Source organism: Macaca mulatta, chromosome 4 (genome assembly GCF_049350105.2).
Source record: "Macaca mulatta isolate MMU2019108-1 chromosome 4, T2T-MMU8v2.0, whole genome shotgun sequence".
Taxonomy (NCBI): domain Eukaryota; kingdom Metazoa; phylum Chordata; class Mammalia; order Primates; family Cercopithecidae; genus Macaca; species Macaca mulatta.
Window position 1 is genome coordinate 80,711,284 of NC_133409.1, and position 18,429 is coordinate 80,729,712.

Here is an 18,429-nt window from a genome sequence, read left to right on the forward strand (position 1 = left end):
ATATCCTACTGAAGGATTCAAAATAATTTGAACAAATGGTTAAATATAATCTGTATACTCCCACAATCCCATTCTCTTCTCTGCCTCTTTAAGAGTAAGTACTAGCATGAATTTAGGGTTTATCATGTTTTCACATTTTTGCCACACATGTAAGTATCCATACATAATACAGAATATCATTTGATGGTTTTAAAAAATATAGATGGAGTAATATTTCACACACTCTGTGCAACTTACATTTTTATTCAACAATACAGTGGGGTTTTTAAAAAAGGAGTTATCCTTGAGATGTAGCTCTAATATGTTCACTTTAACTGCCATATCATCCTAAGAATATACTATAATTTAAAAATTCTCATTTAGACATTTAGGTTGTTTTTAGTTTTTTGTTACTACAAACAATGCTATAAGTAACATTTTTGTATAATTCTCTTTGTGTGAAAATGACCATGACCCACATTGAGAAAACATTTGGAATCTTGATTCAGTACTCACACAAATACACACACCACAACTCATAAGTTTATGAAACAAGTTACTCTTACTACATGCAATGTACGCTGATGATTTTTATTCTATTTCATTTTTTAAAATTAATAACTCTGGTCATAACCCATCAAATAGATCTCAAAGCCACCAGTGGGTCCCAACCCACAGTTTGAAAAACACTGCCATGGAAAAGTCTACCCAGAAGTGGAGTAAAATGATATGAACAATCTTCCACCAGATATTGCCAAATTGCTCTATGAAGTGGTAGTGTCAAGAATCCCACCAGTATTGTGGAACATTCTTCACAATGCTGGTATTGTCAGACTCTGAAATTTCTGCTCGTCCAACATGAGTGAAATGATGTCTCATTAGGTTAGTAATGCCACACATTTTTTCGGTGAATACTTTTCTTTATGAATTACTGTTTACTTGTTCATTTCTATCAGGCTTTTTTTCTTTTTGATTTGCAGTGCTTTTTGGATATTAATTCTTTATCAATTACATGCATTGCAAATATCTTTTCCCACTCTAAGTTTATTTACATTATTGATGCTACATTGTTTAATGTCAGTTTGGTTATGGCTAGCACCTGTATTTCAGAGAATCTCCTTCTCTGGATGTTTCTGAGGTAGAATCAACCAAAAGAGAAACTTGTACAAGATTTGGAAGTGAAGAAGTCATTATTCTTGGACCTGGTCAGACTTCGTAACAGACACAGACCTGCCCAGCAGGTCCCAGCTGTTATCTCTGGTGCCCTGTGCTCAGCATGTCTTCCCAACTGTTGGCCCTGCTGACCAACAGCAGCCTGCCACTGGTCCACTCGGAGGCAGCAGCTTCCATAGGCCTCTCCAGAAACTCCCTCTTCCAGTTCCCTTTTCATAGTCAGATGTGCCTGGCTTTTGGAATTCCCTGCAAGCTCTGATTTGTAACCCCAGCACAGTGCTTCTGAAGACTGGTTAATGACTATTTCTCTAATCCACTGACTCTTCCATTCCCCTGCAACTCCCACATTACGTATAATGCATACATCCCTAATTTCTATAGATACTTTGAGTGGTTTTATCTGTCTGACTGAAACCTTTGCCTGGTAGAAGATTAAATTTTAGAGCAGCCAATTTTATTCATCTTATCCCTTATGGTTTGTACCGTTTGTACCTTCTTTTAAAAAGATCTTTCCCAAACCTAACATCACAGGAATATATTCTCCTGTATTTCCTTCTAATATTGTAAAGTTTTGCCTTATGTCTTTAAAAATGGTATAAGGTGCCGGGCGCGGTGGCTCAAGCCTGTAATCCCAGCACTTTGGGAGGCCGAGACGGGCGGATCACCAGGTCGGGAGATCGAGACCATCCTGGCTAACATGGTGAAACCCCGTCTCTACTAAAAAATACAAAAAACTAGCCGGGCGAGGTGGCGGGCGCCTGTAGTCCCAGCTACTGGGGAGGCTGAGGCAGGAGAATGGCGTAAACCCGGGAGGCGGAGCTTGCAGTGAGCTGAGATCCGGCCACTGCACTCCAGCCTGGGCGGCAGAGCGAGACTCCGTCTCCAAAAAAAAAAAAAAAAAAAAAAAAAAAAAAAAAAAAAAAAAAAGGTATAAGGTAGGGTCCAATCTTACTCTTTCTCTACAGATAGACAATTTTCCCAGGACCATTTATATATATATATAATGAATTTAATATAAATAAGGTAATCCTATTATTCCAACAAAAAGAAACATCTCTTTATGTGAACAGTTCAAGTTGTAGCTCTTAGTGGGGTGCAGTAGCTCACGTCTGTAATCCCAGCACTTTGGGAGGCCGAGGCAGGCGTATCACTTGAGGTCAGGAGTTTGAGACCAGCCTGGGCAACATGGCAAAACCCAGTCTCTAAAAAAAGATTAAAAAATTAGGGCATGGTGGTGCACACGTGTAGTCCCAGCTACTTGGGAAGCTGAGGTGAAAGGATCACTTGAACTTGAGAGGTGGAGGTTGCAGTGAGCCGAGATTGCACCACCACACTCCAGCCTGGGTAACAGAGTGAGACCCTGTCTCAAAAAAAAAGAAAAGAGAGGGAAGGGGAGAGAAGGGGAGGGGAGGGGAGGAGAGGGGAGAGAAGTGGAGGGGAGGGGAAAAAAGGGGAGGGGAGGGAAGGAGAGAACAGTTGTACCTCTTAATCTGTTATTTTAACCAAATTTCAAAAATTTAAATTCCAATGTGAATTTGGAAGAATCTTTACATAAGCTCTTCAAATTTATTAGAACAGAATCTGACTTGCATATCCTTATTACGTAGAATTTAGAAAGTCTAGCTGGAGACTGCTGAAAACTTTGTGATTCCCCTAGATTGTTACTTGGGTTTGGGATGCAGAACTAGTATTTCAGTGGAAGGATTCAGCAGTGCAAGTAACAAAATTTTCTGTTAATAGTCTTCATCTTGATCAGCTCTTATTCTGTTCACACAGGAACAGATTGGATGTCATAGTTAGCAGATATAAATCATGATAACTGATGTTTACATTTAAGACATTTAAGCATAATTTTTAAAATTTAAGTGACATTAAAATTCACAAGTGATACTCTGAACAATGTCATAATGTTCATTTAAACATCAATATTAGAGGCTAAATTAATTTCCTTTTTAGAACAGATGATCAAATTTCTAAAGTACTACCAAATTATCACAATACCCGTGTACTGAAATCATACAATAAATAAATAATCTAACTTCACCAAGGCCACAGTCTAAAGGAAGAAAGCTAAGTTACTTCTTAAATCCATAATTTCTACTTGAACTATTATTAGAGTTGCTTCTGGAACTTTTTATCTGTAGGCATTATTTTATTATTTATTATGCTGAGACTACAACAGCAATTAGAAAACCAACCTAAAATTCTGATTATTTGCCACTTGGCTTCTGACCATTCCAATAAGGCATCTTGGGAGACCTATGCAGCGCCAAATGAAGCTCAGCTCCACACAATGTCTGGCAGAGGGTGATGAGAATGGCACATTGTCTGCCCGGTCTGAACAGAGGTCACAGCAGGGAGAGCATCTGCTAAGATAATGTGAATGAAGGAAACAACTATAATTGCCTCATTAAGAGATCCCTGGCCAAATAATCACAAGAAGAAAGGACTTGGATAACCATCCTAAAATTAGGCTATAATAAAGAAACTTGGGATAGAATTAAAAATACAGAAGAATTAAGAAGACTTGGGTATTCTATCGGTTTTGCTAATTTCCTTAGTCACCATATGGATAACTGAAAATTTGGATGCAATAGTTCAGTTATTCAACTCGAGCCTTTGCCAGTCATTAGTAGGAAACACAAGATGCAAATTCACAGCTGTCCAGGATACAAACAAATGTAAAATAAAGAGTTGTGGGGAATTTCTTACGGGGATCAAAATAGAGAAACTAAGAAAGGATATCTACTGATCTACAGTTCGGAATTACAATGAAAAAAATCACACAACTAAAAGACATAAGGAACATTTTAAAGGGGAAAGACAAAATTTAAAAGAGCAGTCTCAAAAAGGCAAAGGAGAAAAATGAATAAATTGTCTCTGCCTAATCAATTTACCTTCTTTGACTTTCCACCTCCATCTTTTACAACTACTTTTTCCCCAAAAGTCAACATTGTACAATTACAACTAAATCCTCAGTCACTTCATATTATCATATGTATATATTTTATGAAACAGTGTTGATAAATTAAATATTTCATAGTAAAAGCTGAAGTAAATATTTTCCCAATTTATATTTAAATTAAGTATACAAACACACACAAGACTAAAATGTACTGATATTGTGACAAACTATTTTTACATTTCCCAATATTTTGAAGGTAAGCTATGTGAACTTAATTTGTATTATGCAGCTAAAATTTATTACTATATAAATAGTACCTTGAAGTAAATTATAGTTATTAAACTTTTCTGATTCCAACAAACACAATAAAATTAGCTTGTTATAACCATAAGCCAGGTTTAAAATAAGCAAACTATTTGATGACTTTGATGTTTTGCACCCAAAATGTGCTGGCTAATTTTTCCATTCCATTTGCCATTCCAGTCTTTAAACTGCCTTAATCTCCTGCCCTCAGATGTTGACCTTGTAAGAATAGGGGTCATAGGTTAGAATAGACAGACCTCAAAGGATCTGGACTATCAATTCATGCCTGAAAGATTTCTCTGCCACAATAGGAACCTACTAAACAGCAAATTCCTAAATCTAATCACACAAGTATCAGGGTGAAACAGTTATTTATTGGAATTCGTTGATCTACATTTCAAACATCTCTATCATCTAAAAAGCATTTTTATTTTTATTTTGGGAACAGAATCTGGGATATAATACATATAAAATGTAAAATCATTGACATGATTTTTAAAGTAAAACAGATATTCTTTAATAAAATGACACCATAAACCTAAACATGGGTTTTTTTCTGTTTTTAGGAATGCTATGGAGATTTCAAAAATATAATACTAGATTTCCCAAGCATAAAGTACCTGGAAAAATGTCAAATTATACCACTGAGATAATGACTGGAAGAGGTTATATTGCTGTAGAGGTGGGTGGGAGTAGGGCAGAATTACCACTAGTTAAGTTTTCAGCTTATTTGCCCTAAAACTGAATGAGGACAATAAATAAATATTTTTCTGTTTAATAAACAAATGTGAATTTACAGCACCTCAATAAGGAAGCCTATTAATCCCAAAAACAAAAACTTCATGGCTACTAAAACTTTCTTGCAAATTTAAAGAATTTGAGGCCACAAAATTATGGCTCTGCAAAAATAACTTTACTATCATACATCTCCACTTTTTTAAAAAAAAAGGCAAGTTAACTCGTGAGCTAAGAATGAATCAGACATAATTGGTTTCTGTTTCTGTTCACCTTGGTCTTTCTGATCATAAATGATAAATACACTATGATGTACCATTTTAGTACTGATTACAAGGAATGTTAAATTTCACAATCAATTTTTAAATCTAAATAAGGAGCATCTTAAAAATGATAAATTAATGAATTCTTCTAATATGATCAAAGTAAAGAAATTCTCCATGCTTCCAAGCCAAAAGTAGTCAAACATCTTTTTCTTTTAACAGTCTATTAGCCTTCTTTCTAAACAAAATATATTACCACTTTAACTCATGTAGAAAATCAAAAAGCTTACTCATACTAATGTAGTTATAAAAACTAAATATTGAACAAAATGAAATAAAAGCAGTAGAATGTTTGTATTATTTTCTAAGTTATTTTTAAAAACTCAAGTCAACATCATTACGAATAACACTTCTTGGAATATGTGGTTGGGTCAAAATATATGGAAGGTTAAGAAGAACACAAAAGACAGTCATTACACTAAAAAAATTGGAATTAAAAAAGGAGGTAAAAAAAGAAACCATACACAGTTAAAAAATAAAGCTATATGTATACACCCAATATACACACTACATATCCATGCACTTTGTGTTCTTTAAAATTATACACATTTTTATTCACCAAGTATTGAGTATAAACATTTAAACTATATATAAAAAAAATTTCCAGACCAGTCATTTTAGTCTAAATCCTTTTTACATATTTAACATATCTGTTAATATAAACTAAAATTGTATACTTAATTCTATACTACAGGCTGACATGATTATTTCATATAAATAATAGAAATCAACTGTGGCAAAGAAAATAATTCTACCACCCTCACCCACAATTTCATTATGTTGGAAGTCACTCACTTCTTTTTCTTCATAGTAAATTGTATTTGTAAAGAGAACAAAAGGTCCCAAGTATAGGCTAGTTTTATAGAAGAAATATAATGTTTCTTAATGTTTTATTAACAATCTTCACTTTATCATAAAGACAGCTGTATAGAGTTCGTTAAGTTTCTTTACTCTTTTTGTAATGAACATAAGAAAAACTAAATAGAAAAAATAAATCTTAAATTATTTCATTTGAAATGTTAAGAAAACTTTTCAAATGTGGAGGATTTAAAATAACGCAATATTTACTACCTTGTGTAACTAGACAGTAGTAAGTGGACACTAAATTAAGCAGAATTTTAAGAGAGAATAAAATAATCCCATTTTCGTTTATAAACAGTCTACTAATAATTAAAGTGGAATCTTCAAAATTATTTTACTTTTTTTTGTCACAGGGAGTAAGTCTTCACAAAACATGATTCTACCTTATATACAAATATCCAGAATTGAACAAATAATTTCTCAAGTGATGAAATCATATTTGGAATTTGTTAAACGTATTAATTCCATGTAATCAAAACTTCAAAATTTCAATTTTTAACCAAAAATGACAGAAACTGAACTTTCTAATCTAAAAATATTTCAAGAAAAAGGATATTCTTTTCAATAAATGATGCGTGAACAATTCATATTACACATGGCAGAAATGAACCTCTACCTAGGCCTTACACTTTATATAAAAACTAACTCTAAATGAATCATTGATGTAAACAGAAAATGTAAAGATTGATAAATCGTCTTCAAAAACTTTTGTTCTATAAAAGATATATAAGAGATTGAAACGACAAGCCACAGACGGGGTGAAAATATCTGCAAATCATGTATCTGGCAAAAAACTTTGTATCCACAATACATACAAAGAGTTCTTAAAGTACAATAAGAGAACACACAACCCACTAAAAAATGGGCAAAAGATACGAAGAAACAGTTTGTCAGAGAGTATATGAGGATGACACAAAAATAAATATAAAGATGCTTAATATCAGTAGCTATCAGGGAAATGAAAATTAAAACCATGATGAGGTATCACCACGCGCCTAACAGAATGTTTAAAAAAAATTTTTTTTTTTTTTTGAGACAGGGTCTTGCTTTCACCCTGGCTAGAGTGCAGTGCCTGATCATGGCCCGCTGCATCTTTGACCTCTCAGGCTCAAGTGATCCTCCCATCTCAGTGCAAGTAGCTGGGACTACAGGGGGGCACCACCATGTCCAGCTAATTTTTTTACTTTTTGCACTGACAGGGTTTCTCCGTTTTGCCCAGGCTGGGTTCAAACTTCTGGGTTCAAGCAATTCACTGGCCTTGGCCTCCCAAAGTGCTGGTGTTAAAAGGCGTGAGCCACCACACGGGGTCAAAATTTGTAAAAACTGGCAATACCAACTGCTGGCAAACATGGGAGGCAGCTGGAACGCTCACATACCGGTGGTGGGAATGCAAAAGAAAATAATTATTCTGGAAAACAATTTGGCAGTTTTTTATAAAGTTAAACATACATATATGACCTTATTATGCAGCAATCCCACTCCAAAACTGAAAACAAATCTTCACACGTGTGCATAAATGTTTATGGCTGTTCTATTCAAAATGGTCACAACTGGACACCACTCAAATGTCCTTCAATAGATGAATTAGTAAACAGTGTTATAGCTATAAAACGGAATACTATTCAGTAAAAAAGTGAACTACTGATACACTAAACAGCTTGGATGAATTTCAAAGATACTATGCTGAGTGAAAAAAATGCAATTTCAAAAGGTTACACACTGTATGACTCCACTTACATGTCATTCAAAAAAACACAAAACTACAGTGAAAGAATAGGTCAGTGGCTGCCAGGGGTTATAGGTGGGGAAGGGGTAACCATTACAGATTAGAGGGAGTCTTTTTGGGGCAATAAACTTTCTGAATCTGGATTATGGTACTGACTACAGGGATGTATATGTATGTTAAAATTCATTTAACTGAATACCAAAAGAAAAAAAGTCAATTTTCTCTTTGGGAGGCTGAGGTGGGTGGATTATGAGGTCAGGAGATCGAGACCATCCTGGCTAACATGGGGAAACCCAGTCTCCACTAAAAAAACACAAAAAATTAGCCGAGCGTGGTAGCGGGTGCCTGTGGTCCTGGCTACTCAGGAGGCTGAGGCAGGAGAATGGCATGAACCCGGGAGGCAGAGCTTGCAGTGAGCTGAGATCGCACCACTGCACTCCAGTCTGGGTGACAGAGCCAGACTCTGTCTCAAAACAAAAAAAAACAAAAAAACAAAAAAAACAAAAAACAACAACAACAAAAACAGAAAAAAGTCAATTTTACTATATGACAATTTAATATTATGTATATATTTATATACAGAAATATACCAATGCTTACTTCCAAATTTAATATAAATTAACTGGAATTCTAGCTTTCTGGTACATCAGCAGACCAAAGCAATTATTTAATTCATTATTTTAAATATTTTGTAGCTATAAGGTCAGTATGAAAGTATCTTATACCAGTAACAAAGTACCCAAAAAATGATGAGGACCCATCAAAAGGACACAGAAACCAGCCTGAAGGGGCTCCTACTGGTCAAATCTGGGAAATTTGAGCAGTAGAATAAATAATGATGTGCAGAAATCCATGGTTCAGACTAATAATAAAAATTTCAGTTTGATGGTGAATGGGATATTTACATAGTCTTAAAATATCTCCCCACAAAATGCTTATTAAAAAAGGGAAAAGAAGCCACTTTAAATATGTAAGGTGGGCATACATGTTTGGTGGCCATACCATTTTTCCTACCTTTTTGTATTCTAAAAATTTTCATAATAAAAGTCAAAAATAAAATAGAAGGAAATAAAAATAATCACAGGAAGTGTTAGGGAAAAAACAGTGTAACAGAAGTTAATCCAAGAGGCAGGGTGCAGTAGTTCACACCTGCAATCCAAGTGCTTTGGGAGGTTGAGGCGGGCAAATCACCTGAGGTCAGGGATTCGAGACCAGCCTGGCCAACATGGTGAAAACCCATCTCTATTAAAAACACAAAATTAGCCAGGCATAGTGGTGCACACCTCTAGTCCCAGCTACTCGGGAGGCTGAGGCAGGAGAATTGCTTGAACCCTGGAGGCAGAGGTTGCAGTGAGCCTAGATCACGCCACTGCACTCCAGACTGGGCGACAAGAGCAAAACTCTGTCTCAAAAAAAAAAAAAAAAAGAAAGAAAGAAAGAAGAAATTAATTCAAGAGCCTGTTCTTTGAAATATAATACATTATCTTATCAAGAAAAAATAGCAATAGGAAGTAACTAGAAAATCAGAATATTTCATAAGATTTTTAAGGCTGCTTCACGTAATTGTACCAATAAACATAAAATCTGGATCAAAGCACAATTTTATTCTTATTACTAAAATTGTCTCAGGAAATAACCATGAAATAAATCAAAAAAGTTATCAAAGATCTTCGAAGTTTTTTAAACATTTGGGGAGCAAATCATGCTTTGGTAACTGTTCCAGCCATCAACTGACAAAGATCCATTTCTTGCTACCACACTGTCAAATCTTGTTTTTTCATGGTGTCAGTTTCTATGCAGGAGTCTCTATGTTTACGGAATATTATATTGTACGTTGCCTCTACATCATTTTTTAAAAACAAGCAGCACGTGGAAAATTGGAATTGCTAATCCTATTGACAAAAATTATGGACACCCTTAGCTTAACAGAAAGTTGGAAATTATTAGATATTAAGTGTGTCAAAGCTTTAATCACAATAAGACACACAGTAAGAGTAAGCGGTTGGAGCAGTTATTCACTTCTGACCACCATCACCTCGTACCTTGCCAGATCAGTAACTCAACTACAATTCTTTGACTCTACTGCAACCCACACCCCTTGTGCTTACTTATCACCTTTTCAATGTCTTCACTCTTTATATCGTTTACATTCTATCATCCATCATTACATTTGCTGCTCTGCATACATCTCCAGTGCCCTTTGTCATTCTCAACTAGGAAAAACCCCAACTCTAGTTAAATCATTTTAATGACTATTTCACAGCTATAGCCATGAAGTCAACAATGGCTGGAGAAAGAACACAATCTTCATGCCCACTATTCTTATGTGGGTCTTTGGCACAGCCTGAAATTCTACCTCTTTTCTATAATATGTTCATTCTTCTATTTTATACGTCTTTCTCGTTAAATTTCCAAACCTACTCTTCTACCATTACTCTCAGTTGATGACTGTGCTTCAAATTCAAAAAAAAAAAAAACAGCATAAAAAAGAGAAATCTTGCCTTATCCTACCTTCATATCTATCTACCACCTGCATCTGTGTCCATAAGCTATGCCTTTCCTCCAGGTTTGTAAGAATGAACTTTCTGTTATCACATGACCAGCTCCTCCAGTTGTGCTTTAAATCCTAATACTGTCACCCACTCAAGGAAATCACTCCAGTAATTGTTCTCCTCTCTCCTGCATGTTCAATCTTTCCTTTGCACTAGACCATTCCTATGAACATATAAACATGTTATAAGTTCTTCCATTTAGCTACTGCTTTGTTTCTCTCCTCCCATTTATTAAAGAAACACTTCTCAAAAGATTGTATGTACTTGCTGTCTCTGCTTCCTGTTTTCATTCTCTGTATTGAATACAACCCACGAAGGCTTTCACCCCCACCAGTCCATTGAGCCCGTTCTTGTCAACTTCAGACCTCAGTAATGACTTTCATGTTGCCAAGTGGTCAAGTTTCAATGGTTATCTTCTTAGTTGATCATTTCACCATCAGCACCATTTAACGCACCTGATACACTTTCTTGAAATATTTTCTTTCCCTGACTTCTGGGACAATATTCTATCTTGATTTCCCTCCTATCTCCCACCTTCTTACTTAGTGCCCTTTGCTGTTCCTCCCTCTTCTTGACTCTTAAATGCTGGAGTGCCCCAGGGCTTAGTCCTCTTCTTGCCTGTGTATACTCACTGTGATGGTGATCTTATTTCCTCTTGCAGCTGTAAATATCATCTTTTTGCTAAATGTTGTCAATTGTTTAACGCCAGTGCTGGAACTCTATATAGTGCATCCATCTGCCTAATATACATTTTCACTTGGATGCGCATTATGTATCCCTAATTAAATGTCTGAAACTATACTTTTGATTTCCTGCTCCTTTTATAGGTTTCCCGTCTTGATAAATCTCCATCTTTCCTGTTGTATAAGTCAAAAAACCTTGGAGTCACCCTGGACTCTTCTCCTCTGATAGTCCACATCTAATCAATCCATCAGTAAACTACATGGTCTCTTCCTTCAAAACACATTGGAATTTTCATTCACCACTTCTACTGCTACTACTTGTCCAAACCACCACTATCTCTTTTCTGTATTATTGGAACTGCTTCTTTACTGGTCTTTCAGCTTCTATCCTTGCCTCTCCACACTGTGTTGTCATCACAGTTGCCAGAATGATACTCTAGAGTAAATCAGATCATGTTACTTTTCGACTTAAAATTTCCCAATGACTTCCTATTTTCTCTAGGATCAAAGTCCTTACAATGGTTGACAAGATCCAATATGAAAAAATGTCCTGCTATCTTATGCTTCAAATCTCAACCTCCACTATTCTCCCTCTCATACTGATTCTAACCCAGAATTGGAAAGTAAAGCATTCTAGAACTACTTTGTTAAAGATTTTATCTAAAAGACATCGAAAAATAAAGGACTGTTTTATTTTACTTTGCTTTACTTGTACATATTTAAGTATGTATACAGGTATTATCTCCATGGGAGCAGAAAACCACTTTAATAGCTAAGTGTATCATTAAACTTTCACACATATTCATGGACTTCCTTTTGTACAAAATGAGCTCCTAAAATGTCAATGAAAATGGAATTTATTGTCTCACTGATTTTCAAACCAATAGGAAAATATGAAATAGGCAACAAGTGCTACAGAGATAACTGGTTACCAATTTGGAGAGAAAAGAAAAGCTAGAAATTTACAGTCCTTTTTTCAAGAGCAAATTAGATTACAAAGAGAAGAGACACTTAAGTGTAAAATATAAATTAACTAAAATAATATTAAAAATATAAATGAATGTAGTATATTTTTAATTTTGTAGTTCAGAAAATGAGATAGCAATCAAAGTCAGATAACATCAAGGAGAGAGTCACAGACTTGTCTGTAAAAAATTCAAAACTTCAAAATACTTTTTTAAAAAACTACTATCATTAAAGCTAAAATATATTTTACAAGCTAAAAAAATTCTTATTTTGTATTTGAGAAAAAAGATTCATATCCTAAATATATCAAGAGAACTTAGAAATCTATTAACAAATGAACATCTCAACAGAAAATGGTCAATGGACAAGCAATGTACAATTCTTGGAAGAAAAAACAAAAATGAAAACATATAAAATATATTCAACCTCCAAAGTAATCAAATAATGTAAAAACAAACAAATAATGAGCTGCATCTCTAACCTATGTAACTGGAAAAGGTTTAAAAAACGACAACATTCAATGAGCTGTCTGACTTTCAGAGGTGTTACATACTGGCCCACTAATCATTTCTGGAGAGCAGTTTAGAAATAGGTATCGAAATTTTTAAAATACATATTTTTTTGATCCAGACTTTTCACTATTAAGTATTTACCCTAAAGATACAATCAGACAACTTTTCAAAAATGTACATCTAAGAGTTCCCACAGTGGTATTATTGATCAATTCAAAATACAAGAGGTAGTCTAAATATCCATTAATATATTATTCTTTATATTTTGCTACATTCATATAGTAAAATTTGTGAAGTGATAACAATTGACATGAAATATTCTATAATATACTATTAGGTGAAAAAATTACAAGTTTCAAAATATGATATATAATTCCTACTCTAATTAGGATTTCAAGTGATTTTTTTCCTCTTTATGGTTTTTTTATATTACTTGGACTTTCTATATGTGAGCTGTCTTTTAAAAACAGACAAAACAATAGGTACATTTTCATTGAAAAAAGCGGTGAGGTGTTGGCAAATTCTGGGTGTAAAAAGGGACACCTCTGTCTCCTGGGAACTTCAACTCCTCAACTGTTGTCTCAGAACAGTCTGGTGGAAAAGGTGGTCAAGGGACTATTCAGTGCTTAAGGCTGAAGGCTCAGTTCAGTACATTCTGTAGATAATTCAAATCGCAAGACAGTCTATATTTCTGATATTTAATATATTCTACATGATGGTGGTTTCCTTTGGCTAGACGATATAAAATGCAGTAAGATGAAAACATTTTCAGAAATCCTTTCCAAATACAATAAACTGATAAATTAACAAAGTAAAAATGATTACCTATCTCCCTTTGGTTTTCTTTTCTGTAGTGTCTTCCCTTTGGGTCTTCTTTCACTTCCTAAACAGGGGATCCCACCAGGTCCTGTTACCCGTATTGATTCAAGGCCTTTGGAAGATTTTTTAAATGTGAATTCCACTGGTTCTCCTTCTTTTAGGCTTCTAAATCCTTCCATGAATAGTTTGCTCTGTAAAGAGCAGAAAAGAGTAGGGGAGAGAAAGAGAGATCAAAATTATTATTGCTTTATAAATTATCTCTATAATTTTAACAAAAAAAGATACTCTGTTATACATTACAGAAGTATACAGTCTTAAGTTCAGTGAAACACATACCACTTTAAAGTTTCTTTTTGCAATGCTGGCAGTGGGAGAAAAAAATTTTTAAGGCAATTTGGCAATACTTAGAAAAATTTAAATGTGCATATTCTTTGTCCCAGCAATTCCACAATTAACAATTCTACTACAGACATACACAAAGGCTCAAAAAGACACCACAGCACTGACTGGTAAAAAATTACATCTATCTGAATGTCTATCAATGGGAAACTGATTAAATAAATTATTAATATAATAGCACCATATAACATTATTAAGCCATTAAGAGACGTTTTATTAGTTCTACATGTTCTAATGTAGAAAGATAAGCATGTAATACTGTTGAGTAAAAAAAAAAAAAAAAAAAAAAGAGTTAAAGAACTGTGTCCACCACAAAGCTATCTATGTAAAATTTTAATTTTGTTTGTTTATTTTTGATATGGGATTCACTATGTTGCCCAAGCTGGTCTTGGACTTCTGAGATTTTCTAGCCTCAGCCTTCTAAGTTACTGAGATAACAGGCACATGCAGAGTCCAGCTAAAGTTTTTAAAAGATATATGTTTATTATATAGAGATGTGGTCTGAAACAACAGACACTAAAGAGTCGTTTTCTCCAATCCTGTTCTAGAATGGTAGAAAAGTTTTCTGGTATATACATTACTGCATTGTTTGAGCTTTTTATAATTTGAACGGAAACCAGATTTCATATTTGAAAGATAGTTGATTTTTTGTAAAAATAACAATGTTCACCAATTACAAAATTGTTAACTTTGGTTTCAAATATTATTTGGCTCTTTCAATCCTCTTTTCATCAAAGTCAATGTGCCAATTCAAAATACACTAAAAATAATTCAATTAGTAGTTTTATTTTTTCAAATCCCTCTGTGTACATTTTACAGGAATAATTGAGAATATCATGTAGTTTTTAAAGACTCTTCTGAATTGCTGGGGCAACAGAAATAAAACATATGATGGTAGAAGTCCTTAGTTCAAGTCCAGTTCTTTAAATAAACTGCTATATTGCTTTGAATAAGCCATTTGCTACCTTTTTTGTTTATTTGTAAGTTCAAAAGATTTGAGTTCTGAGTAACAACAAGACCATGAGAAAAAGGTTTCGTGGTCAAGTAAGTTTGTAAAACACTGTATGTTGTTTCTCTGTGAGACTCATGTTAGCATATTAAAGTCTCAGAAATGTTCTCACCTCCCCAACTCCCACGAAACTAAGAATCTTGTTTAACTCAGCAGTTTCTTGACCTAATTGATCCCAGAGCCCCTTCTTTACGTACAGATGATGAACATACTTAGAAAAATACTGAACCAGAAAATCTTCACTTCTCCAAGTTCATGACTCTAAAGGCAACTAAATAATTACATGTAACCAAATTATTACATAGAACAAATAAAAACAAAACTTAAAAAATTCATTGCAAAACGAGACCATTCATTGTGAAAGCAAGACAGCCCATGAAAACAGGGTTATTGGCCGGGCGCGGTGGCTCAAGCCTGTAATCCCCAGCACTTTGGGAGGCCGAGGCGGGCGGATCACAAGGTCAGGAGATCGAGACCACAGTGAAACCCCGTCTCTACTAAAAATACAAAAAATTAGCCGGGCGCGGTGGCGGGCGCCTGTAGTCCCAGCTACTCAGGAGGCTGAGGCAGGAGAATGGCGGGAACCCGGGAGGCGGAGCTTGCAGTGAGCCGAGATCGCGCCACTGCACTCCAGCCTGGGCAACAGCGTGAGACTCCATCTCAAAAAAAAAAAAAAAAGAAAACAGGGTTATTAACCTGCTTCTAGTGCAGGTCACCTGACAGAATGAAATCTTTCATGTGGAAGTCTGCAATTTGGCAGCACCTTTTCTGCTCTCTGATGAAATGTTGGGGGGGAAAAAAAAATCACAACTGCCTACATTCTTTAAAATGACGAAGTATTATTATTAAAGCTATTTTAACATTTCTAAAGCATCTTCTCATTTTTTTCCTAAGCTTTCTCTTCACTAATTATAAATAGCTATTTTGCTTTCATTTCCTTTCTCCCTCTTCACTCAAGAAAGTACAGATTATTTCTCTTTTATGAATGAAATGGAGCATCGTTCAACTACTGAAATTACAAGAACAAAGAAACAGCATTTTTTATTAGAGCTATCATATGTTCATATGTTTTGTTTCGGTAACAAAAACTATCACTGGGCTAAGCACGGTAGCTCACACCTGTAATTCCAGCATGTTGGGAGGCCGAGGCAGGCAGATTGCCTGAGGTCAGGAGTTTGAGACAAACCTGGCCAACGTGGCGAAACCCTGTCTCTACTAAAAAATACAAAAAATTAGCTGGTTGTGGTGGCACCTGCCTTAATCCCAGCTACTTGGGATGCTGAGGCAGAAGAATCGGTTGAACCCGGGAGATGGAGGTTGCAGCGAGCGAAGATCAATATCGTGTCACTGCACTCCAGCCTGGGCAACGAGCAAGACCCCGTCTCAAAAAAAATCAACCAAACAAACAAAACTCTATCACTTATCTCCTCAAAGCTCTTAGTGCACTTTCCTAGGAGTTGGTGCATAGTTCCTAGTAAACCCAATTAAGCTGGTATACTTTCACTTAATTTAATTTTCCATTATTAAGATTTTTGATAGGCATAAGTGAACTGCTTTTCCAAATCTAAAGTAAAATTCCAGCTCTTACAAACCAATAAATTCTAGCTGTTCTTCATGATATTCTGAAAGAATACTTTAAAAAGTTCTGTCATATATGTCCCCCTCCCCAAATTAGTACATAAGGCAATTTAGTTTCATAATACTTCACACACACACACACACACAAATATATATATATATACACATACACACATATTCATAAGAAACTATAATGGTTTTGCAAGAAAAAGACAAGGATTCACAGAGAATATTCTGTCTTTGCTATTATACCAAAATAGCTGCTACATAGATGGGAAAGATTGTTGAAAGGTAAGGAATTAGCTCACTATATTTGTTCCCCCCAAAATCAACTTATCCCCTTAACTTGCCAATTTTTATTAAAGGTTTCTCCATTTTTCCAATTACACTGGTTCCAATGCTTACTTTTACCCAAACCATTTATGGAATCTTGTTTATTTTTGCTTCCTATCTCTCCTCTTTCATCTGCCCCATCTAATTCATTGGATTGCTATGACCCTACTTCAGGTCTTAACTATTGCTGGGATTCAGAAAACAATACAACAAAAAAGAAAACTTTAGAAGCTGAAGTTTTTCTCTGACCTTCTCCAGTCTTCCTGTTTGTCAGTCTTATCTCCCCGCAAGGCTAGTCATAGAAACTGGAATCCCTCTTCCCCAAGGTAGGTTAGAAACCAGAACCCCTTTTCCCCAAAGCCGCCATAAAACCTAAAAATATTACTCTAATTCCATCCCCATCCTGACCTTTCTGTGCAAAAACTGACTACCTTGTTTGACTCTAGGTCAATAAGACCTCCAATCAGAGAAGGTCCTGCTCATACCCAGAAGGCAGGAATGCATGCTCAGAGAGGCCAAGAAAAATCTAGACAGGCAGACCTTGCTGGGCTTCCCTACTCAGTCTATTAGCATTAGATCACACATAATGTTTTTGTCCAATTATATTTCTTTACAGCTGTCCATACTGTGTTAGACATATGCCTAAAAATGTACAATTTCCCCTGTATTTTTGGATCCTCATTCTGAAGGCTCCTGTGTCACAGTAAAACTATGATGAAATAAACTTGTAAGTCTTTTCTCCGATTAATCTGCCTCTTGTCAGTAATTTTTAGTGAATCTTCAGAAGGCAAAGGCAAAGTTTACATTATCTTCTACTAAGGTAAGTGTAATAGTTTCTTCAGTGGCATCTCAGCATCAAAACTGCTTGTTACTCTACATCATCTTCCATACCTGTACATTCTCTCTCAATAAATCTTAGCCTGTTAGTCCCTTGTCTCAAAAATCTACAATTCTGCTTAGGTTGTAGGTGAGATCCGTCATAATCTTACCTTACTTACATTTTCCACTTCCTTTCCCATTACTCTAAAACACAGTCCCTCCATTAGTAAAACTGGATAACATATTTCTCTGAATATTTTCTCATTTCAGTATTCTATCTTATTCTGGTAGGGGATGTACTCTCCTAGTTATGGCTGTCTATTAAAATCTTACTTGGTAAGACCTCAACAGCAAGGCAAAAATAGACAAAAAAGACTTAAACTAAAAAGTCTCCTTCTTCACAGCGAAAGAAATAATGAACAGAGTGAATAGACACCCTGTGGAATGGGAGAAAATATTTGCAAATTAGTTGTCTGACAGGTGATTAATATCCAAAACATACAAGGAACTCAAACAACTTAACAAAATATAGTGAGCAAAGAACATGAATAGACATTTTTCAAATAAGACATACAAAAGGCCAACAGGTGTAGGAAAAATACTCAACATCACATCACTAATCATCAGAAAACCACAATGAAATATCATCTTACTGCAGTCAGAATGGCTATTATTAAAAAGATGTTAGCAAGGATGTGGGAAAAAGAGAACTCTTATACACTGTTAGTAGGAATGCAAATTAGTACAACCTTTA

At 35.1% G+C, this 18,429-nt stretch overlaps 1 protein-coding gene across 1 annotated transcript in view; it reads right to left on the reverse strand.

Annotated features, from left to right (window-relative positions):
• Positions 1-18,429, reverse strand: part of LIN28B (lin-28 homolog B) — a 125,397-nt gene that overhangs the window by 38,114 nt on the left and 68,854 nt on the right. The window contains exon 3 of the mRNA XM_015137022.3: positions 13,544-13,728. Within this exon, the coding sequence (XP_014992508.1) occupies positions 13,544-13,728 (185 nt within the window). The remainder of the gene's footprint in view (positions 1-13,543; positions 13,729-18,429) is intronic.